Source organism: Nuphar pumila, chromosome 13 (assembly GCF_984573655.1).
Source record: "Nuphar pumila chromosome 13, dmNupPumi1.hap1.1, whole genome shotgun sequence".
Taxonomy (NCBI): domain Eukaryota; kingdom Viridiplantae; phylum Streptophyta; class Magnoliopsida; order Nymphaeales; family Nymphaeaceae; genus Nuphar; species Nuphar pumila.
This window is the reverse complement of record NC_143261.1, coordinates 90,183,929-90,199,085: the sequence shown is the minus strand read 5'-3', so window position 1 is coordinate 90,199,085 and position 15,157 is coordinate 90,183,929. Positions and strand designations below refer to the sequence as shown.

Genomic DNA, 15,157 nt, shown 5'->3' with positions numbered 1-15,157 from the left:
GGGAAACCCCCCTCCCTCTCTCTCTCTCGCTCGCTCGCTCTCTCTCGCGCGCGCGCGCGCGCCCGCGTTTGTATCTGTGACGCGAAAGGGTAGCAGCCCGTGGACTTTTCTTCGGCAGAAGCCAGGTGGGTCCCACTCTTTACCCCCCCACCGAAAAAAAAAGTTCTTGCAGCATGAGGGGCGACGCGGAAAGAGGCTTCAGCGTTTCCGTTGGCCTCTGTAGGGGTAGGGCCCACGGAACGCATATTAAAAACTGTATTTTTTATTATTTATAACCCGAAAAAACAGCAACCAGCATGAAGACCTGCTCCCACTAACTCAGCGTAAAACTCCAAGACTAGGACTCCTGCTCAGGGGATTATGCTGAGCGTAGGCTTGCATAGAGATGGATGGATGGTCATCAGGCAAAAGATCCTAACAACATTGTGACAGCCACACATCTTGGCATTTCTCCATATGGGTATAGTGTCCATCTAGAAAAATGTTAGAGATGGATGGTCATCAGCTCTGCTGAATATAAAACAAAATTGGAAAAGTTTACAATAACACACCTTTCAGCTTATTTACAAACACACGTCTAACTTTTGAGATATTACAAATACATGCCTAGTTATCAAACAATTTTTAAAAAGTTAGATGTGTGTTTGTAAATAAACCAAAAAGTTAGGCATGTTTTTATAAAAAAAAACTTCTTCCAAATGAAGATATGTGTTTTTCATGAACTTCTTAAGAACTTTTATTGTATTCAACATTAGATGGATTCAATCGTATTAAAATAACTAAAAATATTTTTAAAATAATATTTTTGAAAATGCATGTTTATTTTTATTGGGCATTATAGGTCTTTTGAACATGGAAAAAAATAAAAAGTCAAACAACTTTTCAAAAAAGAATTTTATGAATATATTAAAGTTATTTTTTGACCACAAAAAGTAAATGTTAAATACAATTAATTTAATGTTAGATTAACTCATATATATATATATATATATATATATATATATATATATATATATATATATATATATATATATAAGTATATTTAATACAATAGATTATAGGGACAATCTAGTTGGGATCTCACGATGCCTAAAACCATTGATTTTTGCATAGCCAGAAAAACCAGACACAGGTCAGATTCCAACAATTCAAACGCCCGTTCCCACTGAAAACCAATGTAGATCACATACATGGATCAGTTTGACCCAAAAAAAGTGAAAGTTCCCAAGTCGTTTGCACATTGGAGCAACTATTAAGTTAACCCTATATATATTAACACACACGATTGCCCGTAACGTCAAACAGGCAATCGTTGAACGAGTTGATGTCTGTAAGAAAACATCCATTAGCAACGATTTCTGGCCGTCGGTAATGCCCTGGGCAAAAAAGGACTTTTAGTGGTTGTTGCCACCGCTCTAAAAGTCCTTTTTTCATTGTTGAGTGAAGCTTTTTAAATTATGAATAAAACTAGGTGCTTAAAAAGTGATAGGGGCAGTTCTGGAAAAGGCAGTTGAACCCTGCCTTGCCTAGAATTGATTCTCCGATACCATATTGATGGCTTTCTGGGTGGATGTCCTTTGCACTCACCCAAGGTTTATTATTTTGAAGTGGGCTCACTGAGTGACTCCTGGTCCTCAGCAGGTTCCTCATCACAAAGGGAAAAAAATCCATCTAAGTTAGCTAAATGTAGAATTATGAATACAACTTTGTTTTGTTCAATCCTTAATTAATGCAAACATAAGCTACTAAAGTATTTGCTCAATTCAAACCCACAAAGCTCCAACACTTTTAGTTTCACAAGAGGCCACCCCCCTCCCATCCCTACTCCCCCCAAAAAAACTTGATCTTATATTACTTAAAAAACTTGAAATTGTGATTTAATTTGAAATGTGGAATTATAAAAGTTGTCACTTTGTCACTTTCATGTAGTGGTCATTATTAATTTATAAAACTAATTGCCTCTTTTGAGAAACATATATCTCTTTCTTTAAAAGCTCAACACGTGATATGCAGTCTCACATTACTAACCAATTAAGTCACTGCCCGTCTTCGTTTTCTTGTTACAGTGTTCTTGTTACAGCTAAATGCAGATCTTGAAGCTCCGATGAATGCTCAGGTCCTCTTGGACAACCTAAGGGCCCATTGTTTCACAGAAAGACAACACCTTATTGTATGAAAATGATTCCTTTCTCACCATGGGTGAAACAAACAGTTACAGAACCCCCAAGGAATCATCCACCCTGACAGGTATATGCCCCAGTGATTCCGACGCCCATATCCAATTCATATGTAAATAAGTTCACACCTTCACTACTAGAGAGTATTTTACACGCCCAGTCCATGCTGGCACGACTCTTTCTAACGGTGTGCCTAGGGCTGGGAAACAAGCTGAGCTGCTTGTGGCTCAACTCATGTTCAGCTCGTAAAGAGCTCATTAATCTCGTAAAGTAACTTGGCAAGCTGAAGATGAACAATAGGTACTTAGCTCGGCTCATATAAGCTCGGTAGATAATAAGAAATATATTTTACATATTTTTTTGTAATCCTATTTCTTCCAGCTCTAAAACAGTGTATTTTTCCTATAAACAAGCCAGCACGAACTCAGCTCTGCTTGTCACAAGCTCGTCTCATTCAGCTCATTTACCAGCCCTAGGTGCCATTCATATGAAAGGCACTTCCCTTGAAACAAACGGGCCTAAAAGGCCTGAGAACATGAAGAACACAGGTTTGGTAACTAATCCAACATAACGAGGTGTTTTTAGCACCTGAATGCATATAGGCACAAACATACTTGAGAGAGAGAGAGAGAGAGCAGTACTTAGCAGGGGAGAACCATTGAACGTTAACTACCTCATTATCAGAATTGGGTATTCAATCAGATAGCTTACGCACACATCCAAACCCATATCTCAGCAAACAGCCAATCATTCCTTATTCATTTGTGAATGATTGCAAGACTACAAAAGTCAGAGATATAGAAAAGGTGGGACTATTGGAAAAAACGCAAAAAAAAAATGGCAGCAGCAGCAACAACAGTGATTAGGGAATGCATGATCGATAATCAACACTTTTGATCTTCTTGAGAAAAACTTGGTACAATACAACATAATAACTGGGTAAGGGTTTACCAGGCGCCAGCATATATCTACTACTCTTTACAAGGGAAAAATAAAGATAGAAAAAGGAAAAAGTGCCCAACCTTCCACATTCATGCCGCGATTCAGTTGCTCATTCGCTTCATTCATGCATTATATTTATACAAGGAAGAAAAGAGACCAACCTGCACAACACCTAAAAAGAGGGTTGCTTACTAGCAGAGACTCTTGTTAGCATACTCTGAAGAAGTTTGTGAAGGCACATGCAAAACCTTGATTGCCACTGCTCCCTCACCAAGCTTATCCCCAACAAAATGTTTAACTGTTTGATGAGATGAAGATATTGTAGGAGAAAAATTTTCACACCATCTGGGCTGATATATCATCATTATTGCTGCTGTTGTGCATTCTTTTCTGCACAGCTTTGACTGCCGCTACCCTAGCAGCATTAGCTGCCCGATTAGCTGCGGCAACCACCTTGTTCACCCTTTCATCTACCCTTGGCACCTCAGACGCCTTCTCTGCTGCTCGCCGTGCTTCCTGAAAATGAGAAATCAATACCCGTATTCAACTCCAGCAGTAAAAGGCACACATTATTGATCATTCAGGGCTTCCAATCTTTTCATCATTTTGTATAATTTTATTCTCTAATTATAATAATAAGCATTACTTCTTTACCTGTACTGCATTCAGCACTTTCGAATGATTAACAGCAATAGGAGATCCAGGATGCATGCTCTGTGTACTTGGTGTTTCAAGGGTACCATTCTGCCAATGCCCTGACCGTGCCTCCCCATTCCTGAACGTGTACATCCCGAGACCCTGCTTTCTACCCTCGTGCCAGGCTCCTTCATACCGGTGACCATTTGCAAAACGATAAACTCCAAAACCGTGCATCTTATCTGCAAAATATTCTCCGGCATATGTGTCCCCATTTCTACATAAATGGCGTGGGTCAGTGCACACTGCACAGTTATTTACATGTACAATAAATGCAAGCACACAACGGCCACAACAATAATAGAATGGAATAAAATAAAAATAAATAAATAAACAAAAATCTTGCCATCCATGTCACAGAAAAGGATTATGACAAGAAATAAAAGATAAATGAAGACCATATGGACTGAAGAATAAGAAGAGCCAGCCTGAAACATCAAAAAAATGACACCATAAAACACAAGAAAGGCAATACACAGAAATGCTAAAGATGTTTATGCTGGCACATTGGACAGTTATTTTATAGAAGAATCAATCAGAACCATTTATGAAGGCTAAACTGAAATTTAAATCAGCTATCAGAAATTCATGTAGAAGATTTACAACAGGAATATCAAAGATCAAAAGCAAATATATCAAGGAAAAAGAATACTGCAATAACCAAGACTACATATCATAGTTTTGGCTTGAGAAAAAGATGAATAAACATGCATGTTCATAACAGAAATGCTAAAACCTTCACACAAAGCTGCTGAGGTAACTTGCCAGGACAAGCACAAGGGACTATTCAAGAAAAATACACTAACAATTGATGAAGCATCTGAATGACATTTAGATGAAGAGGAACTTCTTCTATAGAAGCACACTATGGTAAGTATTCCACCTCGAGCTAAACTTTCCAAAAGCAAGCGTGAACCTTTTTTTCTATAAACAAGTCATTGTTTGAGATCCAGAACTTACTGGAATTTTTGACATCAAGAATCTAAATCCATCAATTTAGCTGCATTCAGTGCTGAATGTCCAGGCAAGTAGAAATCCAATGAAAATGGAACCAACTAGACGGAAACTATCACAACATTGACTGGCATTGATGTCACAAGGTTGCCACATGCCCATATGCATGCACACGCACAACAGTGAGACCCTAGGACTTGAACCATGACCAAGATATTACTGCATGACAGGCTTTGCTGTATATTCCATTAGGATAGGGGAATTCCAGGAGCAAAAGTAAAGAATCCACGCAGATAGGATTCAAGTTGAAAATTCTGAAAAAGAAACCGAGGAACTGCATAGCCAGGTGTTTTCATGACTTGATGACCATAACACAGCATCCAAGGATGCCTCTTTGTGACACTTCCTCTTGATCTTAAGAAATGGATTCAATATGACAAATTCATGCATCCTTCTCTAAAGCACTGTCAAAATAGTGTGAGGTGTGAGTCAATAAATACTTGAATCCTAACTCAAATCCTCAACTCTATCTAGACCTAGAGAACTTTATTTACCTGATGGATCAGTACCTCGATGTTGCCGGAGTCGAGGAAGATGCAGACAAATTGTGGACCGCAACAATATACCTTGCAGATGATGCAATGTTGTGGTGGAGATGCCGCCTAGGTGATGTTGGGCATGGTCTCGTTGTGGTTAATTCATGGGACGATCTGAAGTGAGAATTGTGTAATCATTTCTTACCAAAGAATTGAGGAAAAAATAACCTGTAACAAGTTGTTGTTATTGAAGCAAACAGGGTCAATTCATGACTATGTCAAGGCTTTCACCTCATTGACGTTGAACATCGAGGATATGATCGATGGAGAGCGTAAGTATCATTTCATACATGGACTACAAGGTGGGCTGCTACGGAGTTGAATCGATAAGACCCTCTAGATCTCATTTTGGAGCTTGTTGTTGCCGAGTGATTGACTGAGATTGATCGATGCAACACGGCATTTCAAGGCAAACCATTCAGAAATGACCGTAACAACAACAGGAGGGATAACAAAAGGAATGATCATAGGGATAATGTTGGTAATGGGAACCGACAATGTGATAACCATCAGAATCAGGGCTGGCAAGATGGACAGAACAACAATCGGCACAAGAATAACTACAGAGGGCGAAACTATCATCGTCGTGATTGTTATCACTGCCACAGTGATCACTGGACGAATGAGTGTCCTAACAAGAATTGTGGTCAAGGGAATGCATATAACCGCGAACTCAGAGTTGCGAACATCGTTCAAGCTTAAGAAGGGTGTGCCGCTGTAGAAGTGCCAACTGTGGGAGCCGTGCAGATGATGAACGCCATGAAGGTGACACCTATCGTCGAATCACCCATAAGCAAAGAGTTAATGTACTTGAAAGTCTTGAACAAGAGACTTACCAAGGCCTTGGTAGACACGAGTACTAAGCACAACTTTGTTTCTCTTGAAAAAGTAGAGCGACTTGAAAAAGAAGGAGCTAGATGAAAGCGATCAACTCCAAAGACAAGTCTATATATGGGGTTGTCCGCGATGCGCAAGTATGCATCCTGAGCTAGTCTAGAAAGGCCACATTTTTTTGTAACCCCGATGGATGATTTCAAGGTTATCCTTGGAATGAAATTTTTGCGAAGCAACAAGGCGGTGTCAATGCCTTATCTGAAGGCTGTCAATTTTTAGGATGGGAAACAACCTTGCATGATTGCGAGCATTTAGTGTTCGCGCTCCAACTGAAGAAAGGTCTGAAGAGTGGTGATGCGACCTTCCTGGTGACAATCCGAAAAATAGAAAACATATTGTTGATGTCCAAGGGGCCTTAGTGTCCGTATTGAGGGAGTCTGATGATGTGATGCCTGTCGAACTACCGAAGAAGCTACCTCCGCGATGTGAGGTAGACCACCAGATTGAGTTGGTGTCAGGTGCACGACCACACACGATGAAATCGTACCGCATGACGACTACGAAAGTAACTAGATCGCATGCTTGAAGCCGAAATTATTCGACCATCCAAAGCACCCTTTAGGCTATGTTTGATGGCTTGTCCAGGGTTGGACAAAATGAACAAAAAATATGAAACAAAATATTGGTTTTGTTTGTTTCGTAACAACTGTTCCATGTCCAACGCTTGTTTGGACCGTACTCAAATGCTATGTTCCAAATATTCGTTATTTGATGACGATGTGCGGATAACTTGGATAGTCATGGATACTAAAAACTTAGAAGAGTGATGAAGAAAATTAAATACGGAGGCACATGTACCCAAAATTGCAACTTGAAATCAGCAAAAGACTAAATTCATCAATACCTGCAAGAGCAAGAAAGAGAACAAAGAAAATGACAGGCCATGCGTGCACGGGGTCCTTATCTTCCGACAAGTAGTCATTCAGAAACTTTAATTGGCTAGAGACTACAGCCCAAGGACCTCCAAACTTCCTCACTATGAAAGAGTCCTTATCGCCAAGCGTTTGTTGCAGAATATCTTTATAGCCAATGCCGAATTCGTGCAACATTTTTGTCGTAGCCTGAAAGAAGCCCTTCACCTGATTCGACAGGCTCTCTTCGAACCTTTCACGGTCGAACACATCGTTGATACTCCTGAAATCCATCCTCTTCTTTTTACCATTCTCAAATCCATCTCCCACGTACCAAACGCCTGGATCATCCACAAGGCTCACCAATTCATCCCCTTAGGATCGGGACCCTAGTATTTCAGCCATTCAGAATGAGAAATCAAGACTCTTCCCAGAAGACTTCGACTTTTTAGAGACGTTGCTCACGAGTACCAAATTCGGGCATGTTCCAACCCAAGAAGAAATGCCAAAAAATCACTGCCTTCCAGGGACACCTCCTAAATGCTTTACTTTCTTCATCGCCCAGCTTCCAAATTCAAGAATTTTGTACACTTCCAATCAAGCCAAACATACATTGACAACCACGATCTAAATGTTTTCTGTTGCGAATTGGAGATCTCCCAATGTTTAATCCAACAAGAGCAGCAATAGGATCACAAACAATTCACAGAAATCTGAACTCTGCGACCAACTTCACGATCTTTCCCAATCATTAAGATAAACAGTTTGACGCCAAAAAATCAAGATTTTCCCAATAACCAAAACACACCACAACCACAAAATAACTCATCAAGAATCCATATTCCTCAAAAAAAATAAATCAACACCCTAAAAACGTTAATCCTAATACCAATACCCCAAAAGCCACAAAAGAAAAAAAATTGATCTTCCGATAAATAAATCCACCAAAATGGCTCCACTAAACTATTGTATTATACAACTTGCAATTTATGGCCAAAACTACATAAAAAGGGCAAATTTTAGGTCTATGATCAAACAATCAGTTGTGATAATTAGCAAAATTCTTGTTTAAGATTCGAAACGAAGCACAACATCGATCCCCTATCACGAGCTCTCGTCCTTTCTTGAATTCTCGAAAAACCAAAGCTCCCTCCAAAGACCGTGATCTTACAAAAACTAAACCCCAACTTTCGGTGAAAAAAGAAAAGGAGAAAACCCAAATGATGAGATCCAATTTCTCACGCTCTTTTTCCTTTTTCGATTTCAGAAACCCTAGAACTATTGTCCATCCTCTCTCTCTCTCAACAAGGTCAGGAATAGAGAAGACTCTCTCTCTCTCTCTCTCTCTCTCTCTCTCTCTCTCTCAGCTCTGCCGTGTGAGATTAAGATTAAACTTTGGAGGTCTCGCAAGCGTTATTTCAGAAACTCTCATTGTGGAGAGAGAGAGACGCATCGACGTTGGAAGACTGGTGGCAGAGCTCTGCCATGGAAGGAGCCACTCTCACTGTGGAGAGAGACATATCGATGGGCGCAACCCGCCCGTCGATGTTTTTTTTTTTAATCGTTTCCCGTTCCTGTAGTTTTTGTAACAGGGGGTTACCTGGAACATAAATAACAATAAAAAATGGATGCGGAGGATGGCATTCAACGTCCGCCACGTCCCACGTCTGTTAAAAAAGGGGTACTTTTTGTGTTTTTTGTCCTGCGCGATGCGCGGGACGTGCCGTCAAACATACCCTTAGAGCGTTTGTGATGTTTCAAGCAAACCGCGACAGGTCAAAACTCTTGTGTGTTGACTACCAAGCGTTGAACAAATTGACGGTGAAGAAGTATATGATTCCTTTGATCAGAGACTTGTTTGATTAACTTGGACAAGCCTGGATCTTCTCGAAGTTAGAATTGAGATCAGGTTATTGACAGGTAAGATTGCTAATGGAGATGAAGCCAAGACCACCTGTGTGACACACTATGGGGCGTTTGAGTTCCTTGTGATGTCATTCGGCTTGATGAATGAGTCTACAACCTTCTCTACCCTGATGAACAATATATTCTACTTGTTTCTTGACAAGTTCATCGTAGTTTACCAGGAAGACATAGTTGTGTACAACAACTCGATGGAGGAACATGTTCAACAACTTCAAATTGTGTTTCAGACTCTGAAAGATAACAATTTGTACGTCAAGCGGGACATGTGTTTATTCGGCCAGAAGGAGGTACACTTTCTTGTCTATGTCGTGGAAGGAGGCATGCTGAAAATGGATCACCAGAAGGTCAAGGTCATTCAAGAGTGGGAGCCGCCTGCTAAGGTTCCCGAGTTGTGCTCTTTCTTGGGGCTTGTCAATTACTATCGACAATTCATTCAAGAACATTCACTGATCGTCACCCCGCTCATTAATTTGCTGAAGAAAGGCAAACCATGTTTATGAACTAATGTTTGTCGGTGGCCTTTGAGAAGTTGAAGCATACCTTTATGAAAAAAACCCTACTGCAATTGCCTGATTGTCAGAAGCCAATCAAAGTGCAAACTGATGTGTTTGACTTCGTGATTGGATAGGTGTTGCTACAAGGACAGGTGTTGCTACAAGGACATTCCATCGCTTTTGAAAGTAAATGATGTTGAGTGATGTTACACAATGCATAAGCATGAGATGTTAGCTATTGTGCATTGTCTCCGTGTGTAAAGACATTACCTTCTAGGGTCACAGTTCGTTGTACGGGCTGACAACGTTGCGACAAGTTACTTCCAGACCCAGAAGAAACTGAGTCAGAGACAAGCCCAATGGCAGGAGTTTCTAGCAGAATTTAACATGGTCTTGGAGTACAAACCAAGCAAGACCAATGTCGTTGATGCATTGAGTCGAAAGGCAAAACTTCCAACACTGCACGAAAGGAAAGACAACACTAGCCAATCGACGAGCGGTCTTCTCCAACAGGATCGAGAAGGATTGAGGAATGATCTAATGACTCAACAGTTTATCACTTTAGTGAATGGAAGGAAAAACCCAGACCATTTGTACATCCCGTGATGGGGTACACTGCAAAGGATCTTGATGCAAGAGTGTTACGACAAGTGTTGGGTTAGTCACTCAGGGGAGCAAAGGTCATTGGCGTTATTGGAGCGTGCATACTATTGTCGCAAATGCGCGATGATGTTGATGGATGCTTGCGCAATTGCTTAATTTGTCAACAAGACAAGGCCATGAATCAGAGAACGACGGTATTGTTAGAGCCATTACTCGTGTCGAGTCGTCCACAAAAGTGTGTCACCATGGACTTCATTGTCAGCTTGCCTTCTGCATAGGGGGTGCAACTCAATTCTTGTGGTTGTGAACAGGTTTTTGAAGTATGTTGTCTTCAAACCTGCTCATGTCACTTGCTTAACTGTTGACACTGCGAAGTTGTTCGTGTGACATATGGTCAAGCATTGGGGAATCCCATAAAGCATTGTCAATTATCGCAATGCTTGTTTCACTGAAAAGCTTTGGCGAAAGGTAATCCGTTTGATGGGAACAGAGTTGTACTTTAACACGAGTTTCCATCCCCAGGCTGATGGGCAGATTGAGCGGATCAATGGCATGCTGGAGGAATATCTTCGACACTTTGTTAGTACCAACCACAGAGATTGGGTGGATTTGCTTGATATCGCCTAATTCTGCTACAATCTCCAGAAGAGCGAGTCATCCGACCACAATCCATTTGAGGTTGCAACAGGACAACTGCTGACTCCTTACTCTCTTGCTACTCAAGGACAAGGGAAAGTGCCTTATGCATATCAATTCGTCAGGAATTGGCAGGACCAGACGGAGTTAGCGAAAGCGTATCAAGGCGATGAAGCGCATGAGGTGCCAACTTAGGTAGGGAAGTGTGTTCCAGACTGCCAAGTTGTTTAATTTATTTACTTGATGTAATACCTCTCTGCCCTCTCTAAGTGTTGCAATGGGGTTTGCACTAAGATCCCTTGTGTACGAAGAGATATGGGACCCCTTTGTACACACTTTCTTTTTGCTATATGAAGTTCTTGCATTATTGTTCTCTTTTGCTCTCTGCCTTCTATCTTTTTATGTGATTGTACACGCACGTGATTGTGTTATTGCACCCGCACGCCCTCCAAGTGACTGCTTGCATGCATTTGTGGCGCACTTGAGAGGCCAGCCTTTGGTGTTGGGGAGCACCGGGGTGAGTCACGGGGGCCTTCGCTTTTAAGTACGTGAAAGTAATAATGCCAAAAGAAAAGCGTAAAACCTGATAAGAAAAATTTGCTTATCATATTGGGAATGACTGATAAATATAGACCATACTTAGTAATTTACATAGAACTAAAACATTTCAAATATAACATATCCAAACGAAGATAACATAAAATGACAAAGAAGCAAAATAGGAGAGCTGGATTAAGATGAACAGGAACTCAACACGTCCCTCACATTCACAAAGTGATCAAGAAAAAATAAGATGTGTAGCAAGATGCTAAAAGGAATGAAAACAACAAAAGCATATAACTGATGCAAAACAACAACAATGGAAAAACACAGTCAACATCATTAATATCTGAGTGGGTTGCATTGCAAATACAACACACAAATCTATCTAAACATGCCTCCTACCCAAAAAAGTGATCAAGAAAAAAAAGGAAGTCAACCAAGATGCCAAAAGGAATGAAAGCCACAGCAACACATAGTTGATGCAAAACAACATAGCAAAATAGAGTCAAAATCATTATCACCCAAGTTGACTGCATTGCTAATCAGGTGCAGAGTCTCTATACACTCCTAGTGAAGTTACGTACATACTGTTAAATTATGTATCAACCTTGTAATCTCGTATATATATATATATATATAGAGAGAGAGAGAGAGAGACATATACATATGTACTATGTATATGTATCTCTCTCTATATATATAAATATATATATTTCTTTTTTTGTCTCATTGTTCACCCGAAAATGGTATTTCTGTAAATACTTATTTTACTCATATTCCATTTTGGAATATGATTGTAACTTTTTTAATTCTTTTATTTTTCTTCTTTTTCTTTCTTTCTTTTTTATTTTTTGTATTTTGTGCCACATAGGGAGGCTCCCCAAAGAGTCGCTGGGGAGCCTCCAACGGTCACATATGTGACTGTTGGGGGCTCCCAACGACTCTCTTGGGAGCCCCCTATGTGGCTCCTTATTTGGTTATAAATAAGGGCTTCTCCCCTCTTGTATTGTTATGGCTTTGAGTCAAAGCCCAAGCCTCTAATAAAGTTTGAATATGTATTTTTATGCCTTTGGTGCATTTGTGAGAGTTTGTGATTTGGTGCTTTTATGCACAAGTGTTCTAAGTGTTCTTATTGTGCATGTGTGCACATATTTGTTATCAAGAATATTAAGGTCTTGATCGTAGTATCTTGTTGAAGATACTTTCACATGGTATCAGAGCCTCGTTTGAAGAAGAAGGATTGTGTGTTTTTTCATTTTTGAGTGCCTCGAAAAACATGCCTTCAAGCTATTGTTTTTGGAGTGGATCATCCTCTTCGGGCAATATTTTAGAAGCCTCCTTTATCAAGAAAGACTTGAGAAACCCTAATCCAATGTTGTAAGTAGTGTAGCGTATAATATGATATGCTAAGATACGTGTCGTAACTGTGGCCCCATGTGATATGATGCACACTCATATCGCAATACGAGTGTGTATTTCACCTGTATCATATGATACATTATGATACATAGTGTGCAATACACCTTTGTTTATCTTGTGAAATATGCATGTCATTCGTAATATATTTTCATGATTATTGGATGTTTGATGTTTTATATAGTTCATAATTATTTGATATGCAATATTATGACTTTATTTTGTAGTTAATATCAGTATTTCTTGCATTATTTCTCTAAAAAATATCTTGCATTTTTTAGAATTTTTCTAATTTTTTGAATTCTTTTGATATTTTGTTAAAAATGTGATTTTTTACATACAATATGATACAATACTTATCTTATTTCGGGCCCAGCCAGCGCAGGCTCTTATACGCATTTTATAACCTTGCCATAATCAACTTGACCATGCAATGGTGGATTACCATAATCTCCAATCATCAGATATTCTAGAATACACAGGTATTGATCTTAAACCTTTTTTTATAGAAAGATTAGAGTGTAGATCTAGATATCATATCAGAATTAACGACAATCTTGGTGATTGTGATGTATCAATTGAACTCATGGATTCACAAGAACAATGCATTATACAAATGTCAAAGGTCAGGGTAGAGACATCAACAGTTAAGGATAGTTATAGGCATGATATCCCTCTGAAAGTGATAATAGAATTTACTTTCTTTCTCTCAATTGAACAAATAACTGGAAAATAAAACAGCAAGCACAAAAATGAGTAATAACCCCCAATAGAGACTGGTATGATTCAAACCAAAGTTTTGTTCGTTAGTTTCAATATTGCAAGAAAACCAAATAAACAGCATCAAAACACTACAACAGAAGAGCGTGAACATCAACAAGAACATTCCAATACTCGATCAAAGAATCAAAACAGAAATTGTGCATCAAAGAATTGACAATAGCCACTCAGTGAAATGGGGAAGTTTCAACCAGATAGAAAGGAGCTCCTTGCTCTACCTGAAATGGTAATGGCCGAGGCCATGCTTGACACCCCACTTGAACTCCCCAACGTATCGGCTGCCATCCTCGCAGGTGTGGACGCCACAGCCGTGGCTCTGCCCATTGGACCACTCCCCAGAATACACATCACCTGTATAGAACCTATAAATTCCATATCCATGCCTCAGCCCCTGCCTGTACTGCCCTCTATACCGGCTCCCCCTTGCCCACGTCTCTACCCCATACCCATCATACTTCCCATCGACCCAATCGCCCTCATAGTGACCACTCATGCAGTAATAGTAGACGCCACTCCCGGAGCACTTACCCTGGTGGAATTCGCCTTCATAGACGTCTCCACTGCTGTAAATGATCACCCCTTCCTTCGCGTTGACGGCCGCAGTCTTCTCCGATTTAGGCTTGGAGCCGATGGTCCACCGGACGTGAGGAGAGTGAGGGGAGGACTTGGGTTTGAGGCGTTCATAGGAAGGGAGGAGGGAGGAGACGGGTTTGATGAGGCGGATGAGGGAAAGGCGGGGGAAGGAGAAGCGGAAGGAGAGGAGGAGCGCAGCTACGAAGGCGAGGGCAGAGAAGAAGTCGAACCAGAGACCAAGTTCAGAAGGAGAGGTCTTGAGGAACCACCAGAAGGTGGGGATTGCGACGATGAGGGAGGGGGGCAGGAGCAACCGAGGCTTGAGATGGTGGTGGTAGTAGTGGTGGTGGGAGGATAAGCGGCGGAGGAAGCGCAGGAAGGACGCCGACGAGGAGCAGAACGGAGGCGAACGGATGGAAGAGAAAGTGGTGGTGGTGGGGAGGATGGAGGAGAGGGTGGGGGACCGAGAGAAGGAAGAAGGGGAGTTGGTCATGGCCCTCTTGTGGGGGGTTGAGATTAGGGCATCATTCTGCTATTGGTGGTGGTAATATTGGTGGAGGAGGTGGTAGTGGTGGTGGAGAGGCGGTGCTCGTCTGAAATCGGAGGAGACACCTCTGCTTTCCGTTCCGATCTGCAATTCAGACTTCTCCTGATGCATTCCAGGCCCCAAATCTCACATTGTCCCCCCCCCCCCCCCTCCGTGCTCTAATTCTCTTTTTCTGACCAGCAGCACAGCAGAGAAGGGATCTCTTTTTCTCCACGTCTTTTCCAGGAATGGAAATCTCCCTCTCTCTCTCTCTCTTTGTCACACTTCTCTCTCTCTCTCTGTTTATCACACTTCTCTTTTCCCCAACCTCCCTCTGTATCTGAATCTGAATTTTACTTCTATTTCTTTTCTCTTTCCACCACTAGGATCTCTCACCAACATCATCACCCGCCACCCTCTTTCTCTCTCTCTCCAGTGTTTCTTTCTCTACTTTCTCACTCCCCGCCCCCACTTGGTTATATGGTTGCCCCAACCTGAGCCTCTCTTGCTTTTTACAATGTTTCCTTTGTTGTCTCTCTCTCTCTCCGCT

General features: G+C 41.0%; 1 protein-coding gene across 2 annotated transcripts; it reads right to left on the bottom strand.

Moving 5' to 3' along the window:
* Window positions 1–3,054: 3,054 nt before the first annotated feature.
* On the bottom strand, window positions 3,055–14,972 carry LOC149819112 (uncharacterized). 2 transcript variants are annotated; one of them, XM_089984651.1, is made up of 4 exons: window positions 14,037–14,972; window positions 13,727–13,859; window positions 3,774–4,032; window positions 3,055–3,635 (listed from the first exon to the last, which is right to left on the bottom strand). In XM_089984651.1, exons 1-4 carry the CDS (start codon window positions 14,572–14,574, stop codon window positions 3,456–3,458), a joined length of 1,110 nt encoding a protein of 369 aa, XP_089840777.1. In that variant the 5' UTR covers window positions 14,575–14,972; the 3' UTR covers window positions 3,055–3,455. The 2 variants fall into 2 exon arrangements, with proteins under 2 accessions (XP_089840777.1, XP_089840776.1); XM_089984650.1 differs by having other exon boundaries at window positions 13,727–14,972.
* Window positions 14,973–15,157: the final 185 nt, after the last annotated feature.

Coding starts and splice junctions, on each gene's coding strand:
- LOC149819112 (XM_089984650.1), bottom strand. CDS start 14,574: ATGACCAACTCCCCTTCTTCCTTCTCTCGGTCCCCCACCCTCTCCTCC. Junction 4,033..13,726: donor CTCGGCCATTACCATTTCAG/GTAGAGCAAGGA, acceptor CCATTTATGTAG/AAATGGGGACACATATGCCG. Junction 3,636..3,773: donor AAGTGCTGAATGCAGTACAG/GTAAAGAAGTAA, acceptor TCTCATTTTCAG/GAAGCACGGCGAGCAGCAGA.